This window comes from Anser anser (assembly GCF_964211835.1).
Source record: "Anser anser genome assembly, chromosome: 1".
Classification (NCBI taxonomy): Eukaryota; Metazoa; Chordata; class Aves; order Anseriformes; family Anatidae; genus Anser; species Anser anser.
The window spans coordinates 97707235-97727505 of record NC_139720.1 but is presented as its reverse complement, the minus strand read 5'-3'; the positions used below and the strand labels follow the sequence as shown (position 1 = coordinate 97727505).

At 46.7% G+C, this 20271-nt stretch overlaps 1 protein-coding gene across 5 annotated transcripts in view; it reads left to right on the top strand.

Moving 5' to 3' along the window:
• LSAMP (limbic system associated membrane protein) overlaps positions 1–20271 on the top strand; it is a 966851-nt gene that overhangs the window by 551269 nt on the left and 395311 nt on the right. The window contains exon 1 of one of the 5 annotated variants that reach the window (XM_083819701.1): positions 1704–2782. The exons of the other annotated variants lie outside the window; for them this stretch is intronic. Within the exon in view, the coding sequence (XP_083675827.1) occupies positions 2749–2782 (34 nt within the window). The 5' untranslated portion in view covers positions 1704–2748. Of the gene's footprint in view, positions 1–1703; positions 2783–20271 lie in introns of those variants that run through there. 5 annotated transcript variants of the gene reach the window in all.

Genomic DNA, 20271 nt, shown 5'->3' with positions numbered 1-20271 from the left:
TGAGGGCTTTGTTTCTTGAAGCTTTTCTTCCCCGGAAATTGGCATTATTGGTTACACTTTTCCAGCCTTTGTGTGATTTGAAATGCTAGCTGTACACTATAAGGGTAGGAGGCAGGTAGATAGATTGAAATGATTTAGCAAGATTATGTGTTCTTCCCTCTGGCTTAGCCATTAGAGGTAAGCAAACTCTGTGAAATAAACAAAATCCAAGAAAATGGTGATGAGGGGGAAGGAGAATAATGACCAAAATAAATAAATAAATAAAGGCATCTGTGGGAGGATACAGCACCTTCATCTCACCGATGTGATTTTTTTTTTTAAGGCGTGCATGAAATAAGCAGTTGTGATGGGGCCTGGGAGCTCAAAGCCTGGCACTTTTTATCAGGATGGAGCAAGGAGGTCTTGTGGAGGTGATGGGAGCTATGTGCTCCCCAAGCACTGTGTAGTGTTGGGAAGGAGAGACTGGCTCTCCTAGCTTCCTGGGGAGCAGTTAGTCCTAGACTGTCAGTCACCATGCCTTAGCAGGCCAAATTCTCTGAGAAAAGAAAGCCCCTGAGGTCTTGGATGCTCTTTGAGCCCCAGTATCTGCCAAAAGAACATGTAGTCTCAGGAAAGCTCCTGAAGGAACCGACCAGCTCAGTCCCCTCTGAGCCTTCAGCCTTGGGAACAGAGAAAACTCAGCTGACAACTTGCTGCCTCCGCTGCTGACACAGAGAAATGCTACCTATCTGTGCAGTTCATTATCTGCTACTTGGATCTTAGTGAGTAAAGCTGCTGCTGAAGAAATCCCATAGTCACCAGTGTCATAACAGACGGCACAACATGCTATCAGCCCTTAAATGTCCAACTCATCAACACAAATTGGTTCTTCTGAACAGCAGTCGCATGCAGAGATCAGGTTTCCCTTGACAATCCTTTTTTCTCTTCTGTCCTGGTTTTCTTTCTCATACACTTTGAATGATCAAGTGATCCCTTCTTACATAGATCTTCTAGTATTTTAATTGGCACACAGTCCTCATCTAGAAACAAATGTCTTGTATTGGTGCTTTGATTTGTTTCTAATGCTGTTTATTGACAACTGTTTCTGGGTAACGATCTAAACCTCTGCAGTGCTTTTATATAAACACACGATGCTTTGATAGGGAATAACGGGCTGGGACAGGGCAGCTGGCAGGCTTTGATTCAGCCATTGTGCCTACAGGTACAGGACCTATCACCTGCTCCTGAGCAGACAGCAATTAAAAAAGTACCACTTTTTAGAGAGCTGTCTCACTGCTGCACATCAAAACAATTGAGCAATAAAGGGCAATGCACGAGAGAAATGTGAGAAAACCTGGCAAATTCCTGTGTGACAGTGACACCCATTCATAGTTCTGCAAATTGGCAAATAAAGGTGATAATAACAATAATAATAAAAAAGGAACAAAGATGGTGAATCACAAAAAGCACTTGATTTTGAAAATTGCTAATTGTCTATACCTTTCTAATGTTCTGGAGCAGATTTCATAAGAGTAATAAACCTTTGGTAATGTGGTACCTCTCCCCTGTAAACGTCGATCTTTGCCGAGCAGAGCAGCAATATTATTGTAGGTAGGAATCTTTATGTGGAATGTATTAATGAATCTTTTACATATTAAAAGAGGGGAGGGAGGGAGGGAGAGTCTGTTCCAGTGACATAGTTGCTATGTGCAGCTGAACAGGGCGCTAAGTTTTGAAGGAAATTTGGTCTGTGGAAAATGATAAAGGATGCAAATATGTGCAGCTGTCCTCTGTAACTTGGAGAAAGAAAGAATGAACTTAATGGGAGTAATCCTAAATGTTCACATCTGCATGCATATGCATACTTGCAAGTTCATATGTGTACACAAACATGTATATACACATCTGGTTCACTCTGTGGCAGGAGGAGTGCCAAGGGGTGAGGAAGGAGGCCTCTGTAGCTTAATCCTTCTGATTTATACATCCAGAAAGCTGGATTTGTTAAAGATCACCCAAGCAGGTGAATAGGACTGACCTTTTGAATGCTCACCCCAACACAGCATTGACTGAGATGTACTACTGGGATCTCTGCATGCCAGCCGGCGAGAGCAGAGTAATCCTAGCTAACATGAGGGAAGTGTGAAGGGTTGGTCCAGGATTTCTGCACATACCTCTCTTCCCTCACCCTTCAAAGGCCCCAGAATGAAATAAACCTCATCTCTTAAAAAATTCACTGTGTGGAAAAACAATTCTACTGATCTACCTATGTTTTGAAAACTTCAGAGGGAAAAACAGTTAGAGCTACTACTTTTTATTTATTTAGTCTTTTTAAATGAAAGCACAGTTCTCTGGGAGTTGTTTGGCACTTCCTTTAAAAACCTGACGCCCTCTTCTGATGTTTCAAACTCATCATTGACTCACTGCTCAAGTTGTCTTTTTGCCTTTTCAAAATCAGTCCCGTACTGCTGGAACTCAGCAGTCTCTTTCAAAGAAACTAGATTTGAAGCTTCTAAGACAAGCTGCTTTTGTGATAGGGCGTTGCTAAGAATCACTGAAAGCGTTTTCCAAATGTTGTACAGCATCTATGTGTTTTGCTGAGTCCCATCTTTCAGAAATGGCTTGCCTGAATCTCCCTACAACATGCTCCTCGTGGATTCAGGCAAGCACTTCTTTCTGGCTGCAGGCAGTGTAAGCTTCTGAAGTGGAAACCACCTTGCCTGAGAAGAGGAGAGGTATAAAGGAGCGGCCAGGCTCTCTTTTAGCATCAACATGGCTGAGACTACCATTTTCTTTAGAGAGAACAGTAAGTCCTATTTCTCATTGTCTAAATAGCACCGGTCACACTCTTGTGGTGTGTGCTGGCTGTCTTGCCCGTGGGTGGCTGTCCCAGAAGGGTTACAGCGGCCGTGACATTTACCCAAGAAGCAGACGGGGAGGGAGGGAGGCCCTGCTCACAGCTGCATCAGCAGCACCCTCAGAGCTACGCAGCCGGGCTGGAGCTCCGGCTCCCTGCAGAGGGATTCGTTTTGTGTGCTGTGCATTGTCTGCGGTCTGTCCGTTGGCAGGACTGGTTGTTTGTCCGTCTGCCCAGCCGGGTTGTTGTTTTTCTCCTCTTGAACCCCCCCCGTTTCTGACTTAGCTGCTTTGCTGGTCCCTCAGCAAGCCCCTGGCTAGCAGGTGTCGAGCCGAGCGAGGCGGGCAGCTTGGGAGCCTGCCACCGATGGTCTGTAAATCAGTTTGTGCTGTGCAGCAAGGCTCTGGCTTAACGATGAGTCAGAAGAAAAATGTTATTAATATTTAATGCGCAAGCTGAATGTCTGGCGTGCTGTTATTAGTTACACATCATGAGGGGTGCAGTATCGGCTACCAGTCAATGCAGGTCGCTTCCTCCAATGTTCTCATTCTGCAGACTTAATTCGTACTGTATTTTTCCATTCACTGAGACAAATATCTGCTCCATTTAAAGGGGCTTTGTCAAAATCTTCTAGCTAAATCTTTAAATTGGTGTGCCTAGCTTTCAAGACCCCTTTCTGTGAGACGTTTGATTACTTCTGAGAGCAATTCTTCCAGTGGTAGGACACTGCTGTCTTCAAAGGGGTTCTGCTCTGTACCTCAGCCCCGAGGCCTCACGTGGGAGAAAGCACCTCAGGGGTGAGCCAGAGGAAGTACAGAGAGGAAATCTGAGATCTTTGCTTGCCTGAACCTGTTCTTGGTGAACAACCTACTTGCATATGCTTCAAGTGCAACATCCAGGCCAAGGCTGTCCCGTTGGGCCAGCAGCAGCCTTCTCCTGGTGAAGAGGGCTGGGTGATCCGTATCTGTGATCCTCCAGCTGCAGGAGGAAGCACCTCAGCAGCAGTTACTGTGCCACTGCTGGGTCGTGCTGGAAACCAGCTGCATCTCCAGCCCCATCCCGTGCTGCAGCTATGGAGACTCCGGGAAGGGAAAGTGTTCCCTGTGTGCAGGCTCCTCCTGGAGCCCTTTCATGTACCAACTTCCCAAGGTAGAGGATGCACGGCTGTGCTGCTGGGACTTCTGAATGCCACTTGGTGGGCAAGGAAGGATGGCTGCCCTGGTTTAGGCTCTTGTCCTGTAGCAGCCATTGATGCATCTCTCATCTTCAGTACAATGAGGTTTCATCTGTGAGTAGAAGCAGTGCTCTGCAGGGCAAGAGCAGGAGTCCAGTAATTTAATAATAGAGTATCTCATATTTCTTGTTTTTGTTAACCTGCTGATTGACTATATGCTATGTGGGGGGCGGAAAGAAAGAGAAAAAGTAAAGAAAGAGAAGGAAAGGAAAAATGGGCACTGTATTACCTGAAAAGGGCACGTGATTTACAAGTAAATGATTTTGCTCTTCCTGGTTATTTAATACTGCTTGAGAGCATTTGCAGCTTCAGGGGTGGATTGGCTTCTTGTGACAGCAGTAAGTGACACTGAGACTTAGAGGGGCCCCTTCTGATTTCACGCTGTTTTCATGCAGAAGCCTGTCCTTTGCTTTCAGAGTGTTACCCCTGATTCCCAGCAGCACAGCTTATATTAGATTCAGAGCTCATGAGCTTCTGCGTCATTCATTCCTCTTGCACTAAATTGACCAACTCTTGAAGTCCTACTTGCGTGGAACCAGCACCAATAAGAAGATGAAATGAAGCAAAACAATTGTATTTATAAAGCATGTCTCTTCTTGTGGCATTTAGGGGGAGGCATGTACAGTTCTCTCTTACTCTGTTCTATTTACAAGGTACACCCAACTCCTGTTCATCTTGGAAAAAACAATGACAATAAAAGCAACAAAGCCGTACACAGGTAATAACACTTTTGGAGTGGCTGCTGGGGGGGGGGGGGGAAGGAAAGCATAGCTCCCAGCAGCAGCAGTTGCTTTTCTTTCTCTGTATTAACCTATTCCCCTCCAAACACCTTTATTTTCTCATCCCCAGCTGTTTCTACTTTTATCCTAGAGTAGTTCTTCAAGGCACTTCACTGGGGCCATCTCCTATTTATCAAACTGGGGTCAGAGTTACTGTAGGACTCCTTGCTCAGCTGTGGTGATCATCCCCTGCACTTCACATGGGAAAATAAAAGTTATCTTAGTAAGTCAAGACTACTAGAATGAGAGTGAGGTATTTGACTTGAAAAATCTTATTTTAAGACTATTCAGTCTCTGCTTTACCAGCCTATTTTGACCACATATTATATTATTAACAGATTAAAAGTTGGGCTCCACGGTGTCATAATTTTGTTATTTTTAAATTTTAGCAAGCATGCTGGAAATACATTAAGGATTATAAATGTCTGTACACAGCCATTTTTCCCATAAAAAAATAAACAAAAGCAATTTTGGTGCAGTAGACCAAAACCAACCCAATAAAATCATTGTGTGAGGTAGCAGGGAGGGGATAGATAGGCACAGAGCGTGTTTTGAATGAATTTATTAATGTTATTATTAATATTCTTTAAAATTGCCTACTTCTATAAAGTTGCAGTGACAATCCTTCAGACTGTGACCTGGTGCCCACTGGTGTCGGTGGTAACTGTCAGTAGATTAACTATTTAAAAAAAAAAAAAAAGAGATTTAAAAATACAGTAATTATTCTCTCAATTGAATAAAAGTAAAATGTTCTTTCGCATTGGAATTAAGGTCACGGTAGTTAAAGATCCTGGAGCATTTTTACCCACTTCAGAGTATTAGTCTGGGGAAAGAAGCAGAATTCCAGTTAGGAATAATTGCATTTATTCTTGCTATGTTCTTTTTTTCTTTTTCTTTTTTCCTTCGACTCTGTACCCCCCTGTGGAGATCCCTGTCCTTCCTACCCCTGCAAATTAGCAGTGTTTCAGTAAATGGAAGTTGTTTGTTTCTGGAGTTTGCAAAGCATTCAGTAATTCCTTGGGAAGAAGCATTAATAACCGGCTATAATATTGGTGCTAATAAGTTATGTGCATATTTTTATTTTTTTAAAATCAAAATCAGAGTATAAAGATTTTGCTGTGAATTGTAAAATTAGCCAAAGCCGCCTGGCATGTCGCTGCTGCACTTTTTCTCTTCCACATGACATATTCTTAACTAAGTCAATCATTTACATGGGCTTTAAATTTAATTTAAATGTAATGAATTTAAATTGGGCTTTGCTCTATTTCAAGGTTGTTGGGTTACTTTTCTGTAAGTTAACATTCAGCACGAGAGATTCAACTCGAGGATTTTGGTTTCAGCTGCTCTCCCTCGCTCTCCTACCCCCTCCTCCGTTTCTCTCTCTTTCCCATCTTCCCAAATCAGATCCAGCCCCACTGTCTTGTGGCCCATGAAGTGTGTGTGGGAAGGAGAACGGGGGCAATAGAGTTGCAAGCTGCACGTGTTATGACTGTGAGGATTACAGGTTGGAGGCAGCAACAGAAAAGCATTACAAGAAAATCAAGCAGATACATTTTCAGGAGGAACCGTGCGATTCTCTCTGCACATTAGTGCCTATCTCAGTAATCATTCTCTTCCTCGATCGGGAGCCCTCTTAATCCTCCACCCCATCGCCCTCCTCCATCAAATCTCCAATACTTCTGAAACAAATCAAATCAAGAATTAACCTTTCAACCGTGAAACATTCCTTTGCTATGGTACGTGTGTCCCCTGTTAATCACTGTGCTGCAAAAACATGAGGCGGAGAGTAAGTACTCCGTCAGTGGCACTGGACTTGTGCATTTTCTACGTTTGCCCTTGCATGCCTTGTAAAAATCCCTTAAGTACATCTCAGCAGGAGTCTTGTGATGCCTTTTCCCAAACATTGTATTGGGGAGATACTGGTCTGTGAGGGACCTGACCTGGAAGAGGTTCTGGAAAGCCCTGGGTTGTCTTTCCGCGTGTAATGGGCAGCCACTATCTTCCAACAGGAAACGGTGCATCTGTGGGGTTCATTGATGTTGTGCTGCTGGTTCATTTAAGGAAGGTTTTCTTTATTTCACATTAAAAGGAAGCATAAGGAGAGCTTGCCCAAAAAGATACGATGAGCAATGTAGGGAGAGAAGTTCTAGGCAAAGGAAAGACAAAGCAGGGGAACTTGTATTTGAATTAACTGAAGAGGCAAGAGACAGGGCAATTTTGCATAACTTATGGGCTCTCCCTTCCAGAGCCTGATCCCAGCACTTTTAATGTAGGCATGGAACATATAAATGAGATGCCTTAAGTATTTTATTTATATCTTTAAACTCTTAATATTTTCTTAGTAATTTCTGCCATATCCCGTGTTCCTAATGAGACTTGTTTCCACACCTGTCTGTTCCTGACCATCCCATCTAGCTTCATCAGTACCTCACAGAGATATAAACTTTCAGAGAATGATTACAGATGAGAGTCACTGAGTAAACTGTGGCTGCTCCAAGTTGCATCTTTGTTTGTTAATTTGGTAACAGAAGACTGGCCATATTTAACGAGACTAGATCTGTTACACTCAGTAGCTTGACTCCAGCAAGAGCCCAAAGACTTTTCTAACACCAAAGGCTGGAAAGGAAGCCAAAGGGACCAAGGCGTATTTAAACCAGGCTACCCACTGGCCATGTAAACTGGACAATGCTCTATGCAATGATGGGTAAGGTTGTCCATGCTGCACTTCATAGTGTCCCCTCTGTGGATTTGCTTTTGTCTGGTTCTTTTTCTCCTGTATCAATTTAATGTTGTCACATTTTCTTTCTCCTAATTGACTTAGGTATTAATTGTTATCATTCTGTTTTCTCTCAGCTGGATGTCTTTACCATGAAATAAGGTCAATGGACCTGTTGATATGGCACTGTGTTCAGTCTCCATTCATCTCCAGCTAAGAACTGGGGTGCTATTGCCACACGGCTCAGTATTAGCTCTATTAGCTCTGGCTGCAGGCTCACCATGGGTTAACAGAACGCTGGTTGCAAAGCCCAGAAAAAATATAGCGGTTCAATAGTAATGAAGTAACAATGTACTAACATAGCAAAAAATGGAGTGAAAATTACAGCATAGCTGATTCATCACTGTGTTATTCTACTTAAACCAGTAGTGAATCAGAGCCAGCAACTTGGGAGAGGTTGTTAGAGTCTTTATGAAGTTTAAAGCCATTTACCAGTATGCAGTCAAATTCATTTTGTTTCATTATGGCTATGATAACCTTACATATTTGGGGACAGTGACTAAATTTTGTTCTGTTTTGGGTCTGTATATTGTTTTGTCTCTTGAAGGACAAAGCTGTGGCTGAGGTTTCTCTGTGTTCTTGCCATACAAAAAGTATTTCAGAGAAATGTCACCAATAAAAGCCTAGCTGTAAGCCTGTAGCAAAGCAGTTGTAGCATCATAGGGTATGTATAGTAACAATTAAAAGCAGTTTATCACTCCTATGCACTTGTAAATACAGCTAGCCTTTCTACTTAGTGTTATTCTTGCCTTATAATTAGACATACTTAGAGTCGTCTTGATCTAATATTTTTGAGAGTTAGGTAAATAATTTATAGGGTACTCCTCACAAATGGATACAATGTAAATTCAGAGCTAATCTGCTCCTCTGGAGGTACATAAAATTATCAAGCTTATACAAGAGCAAGCTAATTAGGAAGCAATCATCATCAACAACAGCTGTTCTTAGCTCACTGAAGGGCGGAGGCTTCCCTAACACTGTCCACTCATCCATTTCCTCTCCCCAGCTTTCCATGAGACAAAAGCATCTCCAGAGCTACTCCCATGCAACCATTCCTGCCAGTTGCTCCCAGCTCAGTGCAAGCAGGGAATTCATTTCTGCAGCATGTTATTGCCATCTCACTGAGGATGGATACATATCTGGGTCAGGGTTGGAAGGGGAAGGATGGGCGATGTGTCCAGAGTGTGTTGTAGTCCACCACTCCAAAAATGATGAGGGCAGATACACGTTGACCAGAATGTTTTGTTGTTATTGTTTGATTTTTTTATACATTTATATTAATTGTAGTATTTCAGGGGGAATGAAAACTGTGGTAAATGCACTGCAGAAAAATCAATTATTTCTACGGCATTACTGTTAAAAAGCAATGTCTGGAAATGGTGCAGTCAGCCCACTCACTGACCTCACCTTTGTTCCTTTTAACCCCATTATGAGCAGTGTTCTGCCCATTGGGTGGGAGAGGGTGTCCATCAACTTGTGCCTCGAACGTGATGTAATAAACCCTACAACATGAAGCATCCATGATCTTTTTCTTGCACTCACGTCATGTCACACAGAATCATTCAGGCTGCAAAAGATGTCTATGATTACCTAGTCCAGCCTTTAACCTAGCGCTGACGAGTCCACCACTCAACCATACTGAGTTCTACACCTACACATTTCTTGAAGATCTCCAGGGATGGTGACTCAACCACTTCCCTGGGCAGCCTGTTACAATGCCTCACAATCCTTCAGGTAAAGAAATTTCTCGTAACATCCAGCCTAAACCTCCCCTGGTGCTACTTGAGGCCATTTCCCCTCATCTTATCACTTGGTGTTTGGGAGAACAGCTTGACCCCTGCCTTGCTACAGCTCCTTTAAGGTAATTGTAAAGTACTATAAGGTCTCCCCTGAGCTTTCTTTTCTCCAAGCTAAACAACGCTCCTCAGCCCCCAAAAGCTCCTTCAGCTCCTCGTAAGACATAATGGGAAGACAAGCTAGATGCTCTTTGTTGAAAGCAGTTTCACCTGCTTTTTCAGTGTTCCTGCCTTGGTTCAAGTTGAGGTGCCTTCAGGTAGCAGGGTCTTTTGAGTTTTGTTAGGCAGATGAGGTGGAGAAGTACGAATTAGCTCTGGAAGGTCTGTGAGGAGAGAGAGAGAATAGACGGAGGTTTTCAGGATGACTGAACTCAACTCCCTCATATTCCCCCAGTAAATGGAAGAACCTTGCCAAAGGGCTGTGAGGCTCTGTATGGTAAGGCGATGAAATGTTGGCAACAGGGTTGGAGGCACATGCTGCCAGAGGTAGCTTTTATGCTCAGGAACCAGTAATTGAAAGGTTTCTAGAAGAACAGGGTGTCCTCAAAAACATTATGTCGATTTTCTGCTTCATGTGAAGTTTTCGTCAGAGAAGACTTCAGGTCCCAAAGCTCTGACCCCAGAGAAGGACTCTCCCAGACTCTCCCACAGAGAACTGATTGCTGCTGGTGGCCTTCTTGATTTCTCATTGCTCTTCTCTCACAGAAGGGCTGAGGGGAAGGGAGAAGCTGACTGTCAGGGGAAATGCTTTGAGAGACCTTGTGAAGGGGCGAGGCCTAGCAGATGATACATCTGTCACACCTGTCTTTGGTCTTCCCTGGTGATACCTAGCTGCCTATCAGAGGGTTGCTGCTGGAAGTTGACAGAGGTGCCTGTGAAGGTGGTAGACTTCTCACAACATGGAGTAGCCAGTCGGTTAGCAAAGAGGGAGGCGAAAGAGACTGGTAAGGAGGCCTTCCCCATTCCTGGCCTCCACCTGCCTTCCACCTGCTCAGGCGGAGGTGGAAGCTCCATCACCATAGGGCACTGCCAGCTTCAGCGTCCCTCTGTAGCCCCTGACAAAAGTCACATCTTCAGAAGAGACGGAGAGGTGTTACATTGCCATATTCAGCATGGTTTTCATCAAGCATGTGAGGAGATTCGGCTCTCCCACGGACCCGTGAGTTGCGGAAGAGGTGACTAGGTTTGGGGAGAGGAAATATGGGTTTCAGAAGAGGAATTCAGGGTTGGCAAAGCCTGCGACAGCTTTATAGATTAAACCGCTGCCAGATGTTAATTGTTTTCTGTGTAGTTTTCAATTGATCTGTAATTTGACTGTAGATTCCAGGCTTTTATAATAAATTGTGTACAAAGCTAGCCACTTAAGGAGATAATAAAGACTCAAAGGCAGACAGAGTCATAAATTTGGTCTTATCCAAGAGTAAGAGATGAGTTAGGGCCTCTTTGGTGGTGCTTTTTTTCTTCTCTTTCCTGCTTTTATGTGTAGAGGAGCATGAGGGAACTGGAGTTTCTGTGCTCTGGAGACAGAGGAGGGAAGCAGAAGGTCGAATCCCAGCCATGCTGCAGGCACATCCCTTTCGGTGGGTGATGCCTCGGCATCCTTTTAACCTGGCAGATTAAAACTATTTGCTCTGATGGTGCAGGAGCCTTTTCACTGATTAGACTTCCTCTCCTCTGTCTTTGTTCGTTTATGCACATCCACACTCACTGGAGCGTGTGTCCATCTACTCTTTTGGCTTCTCGCTGTGACAGCTGTTGGCTTCGCTTGCCACGGTGGAAGCCTGTTGGAAGGCAATAACCTGCAGACTTTGTGTTATGTACAGTGTCTTGCAGTTAGGTTCAGATGTGTTAAGATTGCCTGTGTACAGATACTTTTCTCTCCATCTCCGGCAGCTCCTGGAAAGGAAGTGTCAGGCCCCACGTGATAAAAATTAGCATGACTGGATCGCTTCAGGTCTTCTGCTCTTTCTGTCCCTCTGTGAATGGGGCACAAAGGTTTGGTCCCCCGAGATTTGTAGCATGCAGTGCTACAGCTTGAGTTGTGTGGCAAAAGTTGGCCTCAACGGAATGAAACAGTTTTCTACTTGAAAAAAAATATTTTTTTTCTCCCTGCCAAAATGCTCTGAGTAAATCAGTGGGTTCTGCTGCGTTCTTGCAGGAAAACAAAGTGATATGTGGATTACACAGTGAGTAGTGTCAAGGGTGCACGCAGAACTACATGGCAGTGTGCTTTGTGTCAAACCTGCGAAGGGGAATATTGAACAGGGGTCACAACTGGGCCTCAGTGAGCTCGGCTCCGCTCCTGGACTCAGCAGTGGTGTGAGAGCCCCGAGTATCAGCCGGCATTGTTCTGATGGCTTCAGCAAAGCTAAACTGATTTGCATCACCTGATTGCATGGCCCTTTCCCATCGGTTTTGTGAAGGCTGACAGTGCGATAACATAATTTGCAAAATGCTGAGGAGAGCCACTGTGCTGTCGGACAGTTCAAGGGACTCTGCAGGAGGCAGGAGCCGCAACCATCCTGAAATGCTGGAAACAAAAAGTATCTCGTTTTTCTCACCCTTGCAGAGAGGGGCATCTCTGCAGCAAGTGCCTGAGACTGTTCAGTTTCTGCCCACGTTGCTCTCTGATGATGCCAGAGCTGCTGTGAGCAAACCCTTCTCCCACTGCTGTCCCTACCTCTGCTGTTGTTTCCATCCCAAGTCATATCTCTGCATTCCTCACAGCTGCTGCTGCAGTAGCCTGTGGGTTTTGCTTACACTTATAGCTCCTGCTTCAAAGAAGTGTCCAGGCCGCATGTCCACCTGATAGGATTCTGTCTGTAGTTCTGAATGGGGCTGGTTTTGTGTAGCGTTTTTCAAGTTTATGCTCCTTTGTGACAATGCACATGACGAGGGGCCGTGTGGTGCTTCATGTGGTGCACAAAATCATTTGTGCTTCTATGTCCACCACTGAACATGTGCATTGTCCTTCATTGCCCTGTGTGGAGGTTGCCTCAGATAGCGTGCATGTGTGGTGTTTGCAATAGGCTCTGTGGATTTTATTGTCTTTCATGCTCTGGCATCTCAGAGCTGTGTGTGTGCGTGCTTGTCTGCATTGCTTTCCTGCCCTGTGACTGTAGGACCCTCTCAGCTCAGGATGCCAGCCAACTGCTGGCTCATAATTTGACGTGGACTATCTGTCGCATGGGATTAGCTTTTCTGATGTAGTTTGCTATGACAAGCTTTCCTTTTGAAGGCATAGAATTGAAGCAGAATGCATGCAAAGCAGTATCGTGCAGGGTGACAGGCTCTTTTGTGTGTGTACCTGGAGTTGTGCCTTTTACTCTGTGATGCTGAGTACGAAATCCTGAGTGAGATCACCTTAGAAAAATGTATTTTGAGGTTCTCCCTTCAGCTGCATGAAGTGTCATAACGTTGGACTTCTTCTCATCTGCTGAAGGTACAGCTGAGAAAACTGAGCAGCAAGAACAGTATTTAAGGCCTGATCTAGGGAGTGGTCAGGGCTGGGAGACCCTAGTGTGGAAATGCATCCTTTAATTTATTCTTGTCTTCCTTTTTTTTGTGGAAGTAGCAAGTTGCAGCTGAGGAATCTCTTACCTCTGTTTTTCCTTTTTTTTTTTTTTTTTTCTTTCTCTCCATTGCACTCCATTCCTTCAGGGCACTGTGCCCTCATCACCACGTTAAGCTACTTAGAGCTCTGTGACTTCCGATTGCAGCCGCAGAGGGGGCACAGCTCTCCCTGCGAGAGAGGGTTGGGTTATTAGCTGAAGTGAAAAGGGGTGGCGTGTTGTTACTTCCTTCTGCCTCTGCAGAAAAATCCGAGAGAGAAATCATATCTCAAGGACATCTCTCCTCCCACTTTGGAATCACTCAGCCAGCTGGAGAGGAGCTTGAAATATGTCCAGTTCAGCCAGGCCCTGTGATGGGACTTCTATTCCCGCTAACGAGACAGGTCACCGTGAAGTACCCGTTCGAGGAGTTTCAGAGATGAGTCCCCTTCCCTGCGGCAGAGATGCCTCTTGCTCTCTAATCAGCTCTTCTCCCAGAGGCATCGCACGGGCCATGCTGTCATTGGGCAGGTTGCCCTTCCCCGGAACCTGCTCCACACCCTGCTTTAATTAAACAACCTAATCTTTGAAGTGACCCTACGCCGTGATGGCTGCTGGAGGACCTGCGGTGTCCGGACAGGCGTAATTACTCGCTTCGGAGATGCTGTGCTCGGCCATCCAAGTGACAACCCCGTCATCCCCCTTCTTCGCAGCTTCCAGTGCCTTTTCTCCTGCGGTGCCAGGTCCAACCTCCAGCAGGTGGGACTTGCCCCGGGCTCTCCTGCCAGGCTGTTAGTTAAGCTGCCTTCTGCCTGCGGTCCTTTGTGCAGCACTCGCTCACAGCTCCTTCCCTTCTGCCTGCAGCAGCTCCGAGTTCTCGGCTGAGAGCCCACAGCTGGGGGGAAAAGCGATTTCAAGTTATCCCTCTAGTTCAGCAGGAGATTTTGAGGCCCTGGAGGGTCCCTGGCTTTAGGCTGATGGTCCAGCAGTGGAAGGTTAGCAGCCCCACGGCTTGAGGCACTGAGTCTTGAAGGGGCAGCAAGGGGCAGCATCAGGGTTTGGTCCTCCCCTTGTCCATGTCTGGGGAGAATCACAGGCCTCTCACGAACAGGTTGAACAGCTGGGCTGCATGTCTGTATATGTGTTAGTTTATTCTGCATCGTAGCTCAAGGGCATTTGAAGGACTCACTGGAAACTGGGAGAAAGAGAAGGGCCTTACAGGTGGGAGGAGGAGGAGCTGCCGTTCGTGCTGTCGCTTGAGATCGTCTGATCCTTGCTGGCTTCCTCCCGCTTCCCCTGGCACGGGGGGAATGTGCCAGGGAGGGGGAAAAACTCGTCTCTTTAATCTGGAGAGTTGAAAAGGCGTAAATAAATAAATAAGCCTGTTCTCTTAATATTCCAGGCTGAATCTCTGTGAAGGGAAAATGAAAGGGGGGAATGAGAAAATCATACAGTTTGTCCTGTGCACCAAGAATGTGTCATCACACCCAGCCTTCTAGGTGGTAGGTTTGCACATGAAATGCCCTTATTTACTCTCCCACGCTTCGCTAAAGTGTTTGTATTCTGCGGAGTTGAAGCATTTTTTAAAAAAGAGTTTACTTCTCCTGAGTGCTCTGTAGATGGCACCGATGCGTACTTTTCCAGGAACAGGATCTGAGATGCTAAAGTGGAGTACCATTGCCATCTGCTGGCAATGTCAGGTTTGTCTTCTGGTGGTTTTTTTTTATTATTATTTTATTTCTGTCTTGAAAGCAGCAGAACTGTAAACTGCTCCATCTCAGGTGTTTGGGTGGTGGAGTGTGTAAAGTCGGGTTTCTAATTTGTGTTGGTTTGTTTGCACGTAGATGTCTCATTGCCCCAGCTTCTCACATCAGGGCTGGTGATGCAGCCCTGGCCTGGTGGTGGTGTTCCCGTTCTGTGGGACACTGAAGGGCCTTCTCAGAGATCCCACAGGCACTGTTATGTCCAGGTGGGATGGAAGGTGTATCCCAGCAAAGCTTTGGGAAAATGAGCTTTGCAACCTCATGTAAAGTATTGCAGGAAGGACTGTACCCCTCTCTGCCAAGAAGAATTGGGGTGGTGTGCATTATAAAGATCCTTTTGCAATGCTCACACCCATGGCTGTCTTTAGAGAACTCAACAGGCCTCATCTGCTATAGTTCCTGTGCACTTACAGGGTTGGATTAAAGGTTTTCTCTACCCAGCCACAGATCTAGTTGCCTTTGCCCTTGCAGAAGAGCAGTGCACCGGTCCTCTGCTGCTCCTGCACTGGTCATAGAATCACAGAAGGATTTGGGTTGGAAGGGACCTTGAAGACCATCCAATTCCAACCCCCTGCCATGGGCAGGGACACCTCCCACCGGACCAGGTTGCCCAAAGCCCCATCCAGCCTGGCTTTGAGCACCCCCAGGGATGGGGCATCCACAGCTTCTCTGGGCAGCCTGTGCCAGGGCCTCACCGCCCTCATGGTGAAGAATTTCTTCCTTATATCTAATCTAAAACTTCTCTCTTTTGGTTTAAAGCCATTTGTCCTTGTCCTATCCCTATACTCCCTGACAGAGAGTCCCTCCCCAGCTTTCCTGTAGCCCCCCTTCAGGTACTGGAAGGCCACTATAAGGTCTCCCCGGAGCCTTCTCTTCTCCAGGCTGAAAAACCCCAACTCCCCCAGCCTGTTTTTGTAGGAGAGGTGCTCCAGCCTGTGCATGATCTGGTCCCAGCAGTGCTGACCTTCTTGCTGCACTGGTTGCAGAAGGTAAGTGAGGATCAACCCTGCTCTTCTAACTCCAGAAAAATAATGGCTTAGTTGATGTCCTTTCTCACAGTCTCCTGTAAGTCTTCTCTAATGCTGAAGAGGGAACAGAGGTGAGGGCAGCAGCCAGCTTGGCACAGTTAGGAGTGAAACTCTGAGCTATCCCTTCTCTGGCACACTGGTACTCAAATAGCTCCAGGCCTTACTCAGTGAAAGCTGAAGGCATCACAGTCCCCTTTTCCTCTCTTCTTATGAGCTCTTTGCACTGACTATGGATGATTACACTGGAGGGGTAGGTATTTGATCCTGGGCTGATAATAAGGGGGGTCCACGAGGCACGTCAGGGTGCATGCAGGCTCCTTCTTTAGAGCTTCAAAAATGATGGGAGGGGAGGTGAAAGGATGAAGGGGAAGGATTGTTTACTTTCATTGAAAATGCTCTTTGTGAAGACCACCAGTGAAAAAGTGATGAAAGTTTGCTGAGAAAGGCCTCTCAGATTCCAGAGGAAATTTTTGGTGTAGGGAAGACAAGGAAACAACAAAGACTGAATCGTGTCCTGAAAACAAAAAGCAACATTTGTCTCTGCTCTTCCTCTCATGTTTTTCACTCTGCTTTTCACAGATGTTTTCCAATATTCTTAGTTTGTTGTTTGGTTTTGTTTTCTTCAGTTTCACAACAGCCCCAAAACACATACCAAAATTTCCCCCTTTCCCGGATACAGGATTTTTGCCTTCTGGCTATTCCTCCTCAGCAGCCAGCATGCCTATGTAGAGGCCACCACCACAAACGGGTTCCAGGCATGTTTTCTCCAGTTGAAAGCCGTGTAAGCCAGCGGGCAGAGATCCACCCAGCTGTACAGCATGTGTCAGCCCTCTCCAGCCACAGAGCAGCCCGGGACAAAAAAACTGTAGGTGAGCAGGAGATTGGGAGGGGAAGATGTGGAAAAGGAGCCAGAAGCCCTGAGGAATGCCGCACTCAGCTGAGCAGGGCAGGGCAGCATGTGTGGAGCTGGTGAATTACAGCTGAAAGTGCACAGGCCCCATAGGTGAGAGCTTTCTGGTCGAGAGACCAACTCCCCTATAGACAGGGAAAGATGGAACCACCATTTTAATGGCTTCTGGTGCTGAAGGACTGCGTCCTCTCCCATTGTTTCTGCCCATCAGTAGAGCTCCCATTCCCAGTTCATGAGCAAATGCAGCACTTTCCCATCCCCTGCACTACCCACATGCTTCAGGCAGAGCACTGCCGAGCAGAAACACCGTGCTGCAAGCACTGGCAGTGAGAGCCAAAGAGCAAGGGTGTGGGAGCTGCTAGGGGAAAAAGGAAGAGAAAAAAGTGGTGGGGTGCAGCTGGTGGGTAGGATAGGGGTATGGAGTTGCATGGGCTGGATTTCTTTTTTCCTGTTCTGAATTCGGTTGTAAATGTAGTAGTTCCAGAGTCAGCGATAGCTGAATTTTCTTTGCCCAGCAGAGAGGATAAAGCTCACGCACTTTCACTCTTAACAACCTCATGTTACGATGCAGGAAGCTACACAATGCTTCCCCAATGCCTATTTGTTGTGTAGAGCCATTTAAAGGATCCTCTTGAATATAAGTAACGGTGGCAGCATCTGAAACCATTTCTGTTCCCTGTGCTGCAGCCAACAGAGAGCAGCATAGCTGCACGCCTGCACTGTCCACAGCCCAACCTGGTGCGCAATGCTCCCTGTGACTGCTTACCCACCTGGTGCTGGTTTCCCCCACCGTGCTCCTGGCTGTGGGTGCCAGAGTGAGGCCCCAGCACGGCACCCACCGTCCCCTCTGTGCCACAGGGACGTGCTGGCCCTGGGCACGGGCATCTCTGAGGGGGAATCCTGCACGGGTAGGCAGCTCTCTGTTTGCTCTGGGTGGCTGTGCTGCCAACAGGGGATTTGACTCCTGCAAAATCAGTGAGGTGAAATGAAGTGGAGGAGATGTGTTGCTGTTCCTGGTGCAGCGTGTGTTGCTCATCCCGAAGCTGATCTTGCTATTCAGCAAGGAGGAACTGGGGATACTGCTGTCTCAGTTCCCTGAGCAGGCCTGTCTCGTCACCCCAGGGGAGTTCCCTTCTGCTGGCATTACGCAGTACGAGCAACACAGGGGTGGGTGGGATGAGCCCGTGCTTGCCTGCTGTGGGGAGCAGGATTCCCAAGCCCCATAGCACCTGAATGTCACCACAACAGGAGGGGCGGTCCCACAGAGCAGGTGGATGGACTTGGAAACAGGCTGCATGGGGGCAGCGTCTGCATGTTTCCTCCTGGGGTGGCAAGGCGATGCGGCCGTGGTGGCGAGATGCCACGCTGTTGCGTGTGCTTAAAGGGGGAGTATATATATATATCCTGAGTCTGCTTGCACTGACAGGGGATGAGGAGGAGCTGGTTGTCAGCCACTGTGGTGTCTTGCCTCAAGTGGGAAGAGAGCTCAGGAGCTTTCTGTGAGGGTGGTAACATGGGTCCAGGGGGTATGGCAGCGTTGGCAGACCATTGCCACCAGTGCCAGGTCTGACTCTGGCCAAGACTTGGTCTAGAAACACTGATAATAAGCTTCAGAGCTTGTCTGTTGGTTTGTTTTAGTCAAATTTGGCAACAGACTCTCAAAATGTTCACCATCTCTTGTATTAGGGAGCTAAGCTAGGTAGCATGAGGCTTGGGTTTGTTGCTGTGCTCTGCCACACGTTTCCCATCTGATACAGAACCGACTGCCTGGGCTTCGTGCCCATCTGTAAGACGGGGCTTGTAGCGCTGCCCTAGCTCCACAGGGTGTTGTGTGGTTGAAAATGTGGGAGCAGGGGTGCCTACGGACCAGGGTGACTGCCAGGTGGGGAAGGAGGAAATAAATAATGGCCATGGGAGGAAGGGAAAGTGCTGTGAGCAGAGGGGCAATACACTCCTTCGTAGCCTTGGTGGTAAATGAGGTCAGATCTGGCTCGTGACCTGGTGGGTGGTATGTGAAATGTGCCACAGCAGGCTTATTTTTTCTAGGGAAAACAAGAAAAAGGCAGCATCTCTCTGGGGGCTACAACTATGCAGATATATGGCTGTGCCACATCTCATCTGCTGGTATCAGAGGCTAAAGCCATGCTGGTACCTTAGTGCATACACAACTGAAGAGGTTAGGATGGGCAGGACCCACTTCCAAGATAGTGAATGCTTCCCTTGTGACTTCAGGCATAGCCTCGACAGGGAGGCAGGCTGCATCTCTCTGCTAACAGACACATGCACAAGCCACAGAGAATTAGCCAGATGGTTTCATTTGAAAAAATCAAAAGCATAAAGCCATCTGCTCTCTTGTCCTGGGGATCATGAACTTGACTTCTCGTCTACCAGTGTAAATTGAATCTCACAGAGTGCAGGCAGTGTGTGCACGCACCCAGCTTAGAAATCACTGCGCCTGATGGGGGCAAGAGGACTGGAAACAGCTCCATCGCTCGAGTTTCCCGTGGCCAGACGTTGCCGGCATGTGTTGCGGTAACCCTTCCACTGTGAGACAAATGCCAGCAAAATAGCTATTAGTTAGGGGAAAACATCAGCTGCGAAGAGCCGCGGAGTGCTGTATGGCCCTGCCTGCCTGCAGCCCTTGGAACAGCAGAGGGAGCGCTCACATCGCTCTTGGAGAGGGACGGGACTGCATCTCTTTCCAGACGGGTACAAGGGGGAGAGCTGCTTAGGGGATGAGTTAGACACTGCTGGAACAAGCGGTCTGGTCCTTGATCAGTCCCTGAGATACTCATGTGTAAGACGGAGCTGACGGAGGAGTGACACTGTCAGGCAAGTGAAGGGACTGCCCTTCAGACAAGGAAAAGAGAGATGTTTGCTTACTTGGCATAGAGAGAGGACAGTAGCTATTGATCATATATTGGAAGGGTCCCCAGGACAAAAAGTTATCATTTAGGGCAGCCCTAAATAGAAACTAAGTAGAGCTTAGGAGCCCAAATCCTCTCCCCCCCAACACATGCTTGAATGTTTGATTTGGCCCCGATTCTGTTCTCAGCCTTTCGAGTCTGATTTGTGTGATTATGTCAGGAAAGAAGTCCCCTGGCTGGAACAGCTGTAGAAACCATGGCAGTTAATTCAGCATAGCAAACTAATGTTTGGTTTGTATTATTAGTGCAAAATTGTTTAGTTAGGTGTTGCCAGCACCCCTGTTTTATTGTGAGACTTGTAGTCTTTGCTGTGTTTCTGAAAGCCTTGCTGTTAAAGTCAAGATATTTTGTCTTTCATTAAAGCAGCGTGTTTCTGGCCCCCGTGCTTTTGACAAACAGAATGAACCTGAAAGGTTAAAAAGGAAGGGGACCAATGAAAGTAACCCAACATCTGTTACTTGGAAAAAAGCAAAACCCTGTGATTTTTAGCTTTGAGGGTCTGACTCCTGATTTTTCTCTTAATTTTATTTTTATTTTCGAACTCTGATATTGGCAACGTGGCACCAAGGAAACACATTGTGAATTTTGCTGGTTTCCCGGGAAGTTAAATACTCTGGGAGCTGTTTGCATCCATTCAAGAATATTCAAACCTACCACGTAACCCTTGCAGTCAG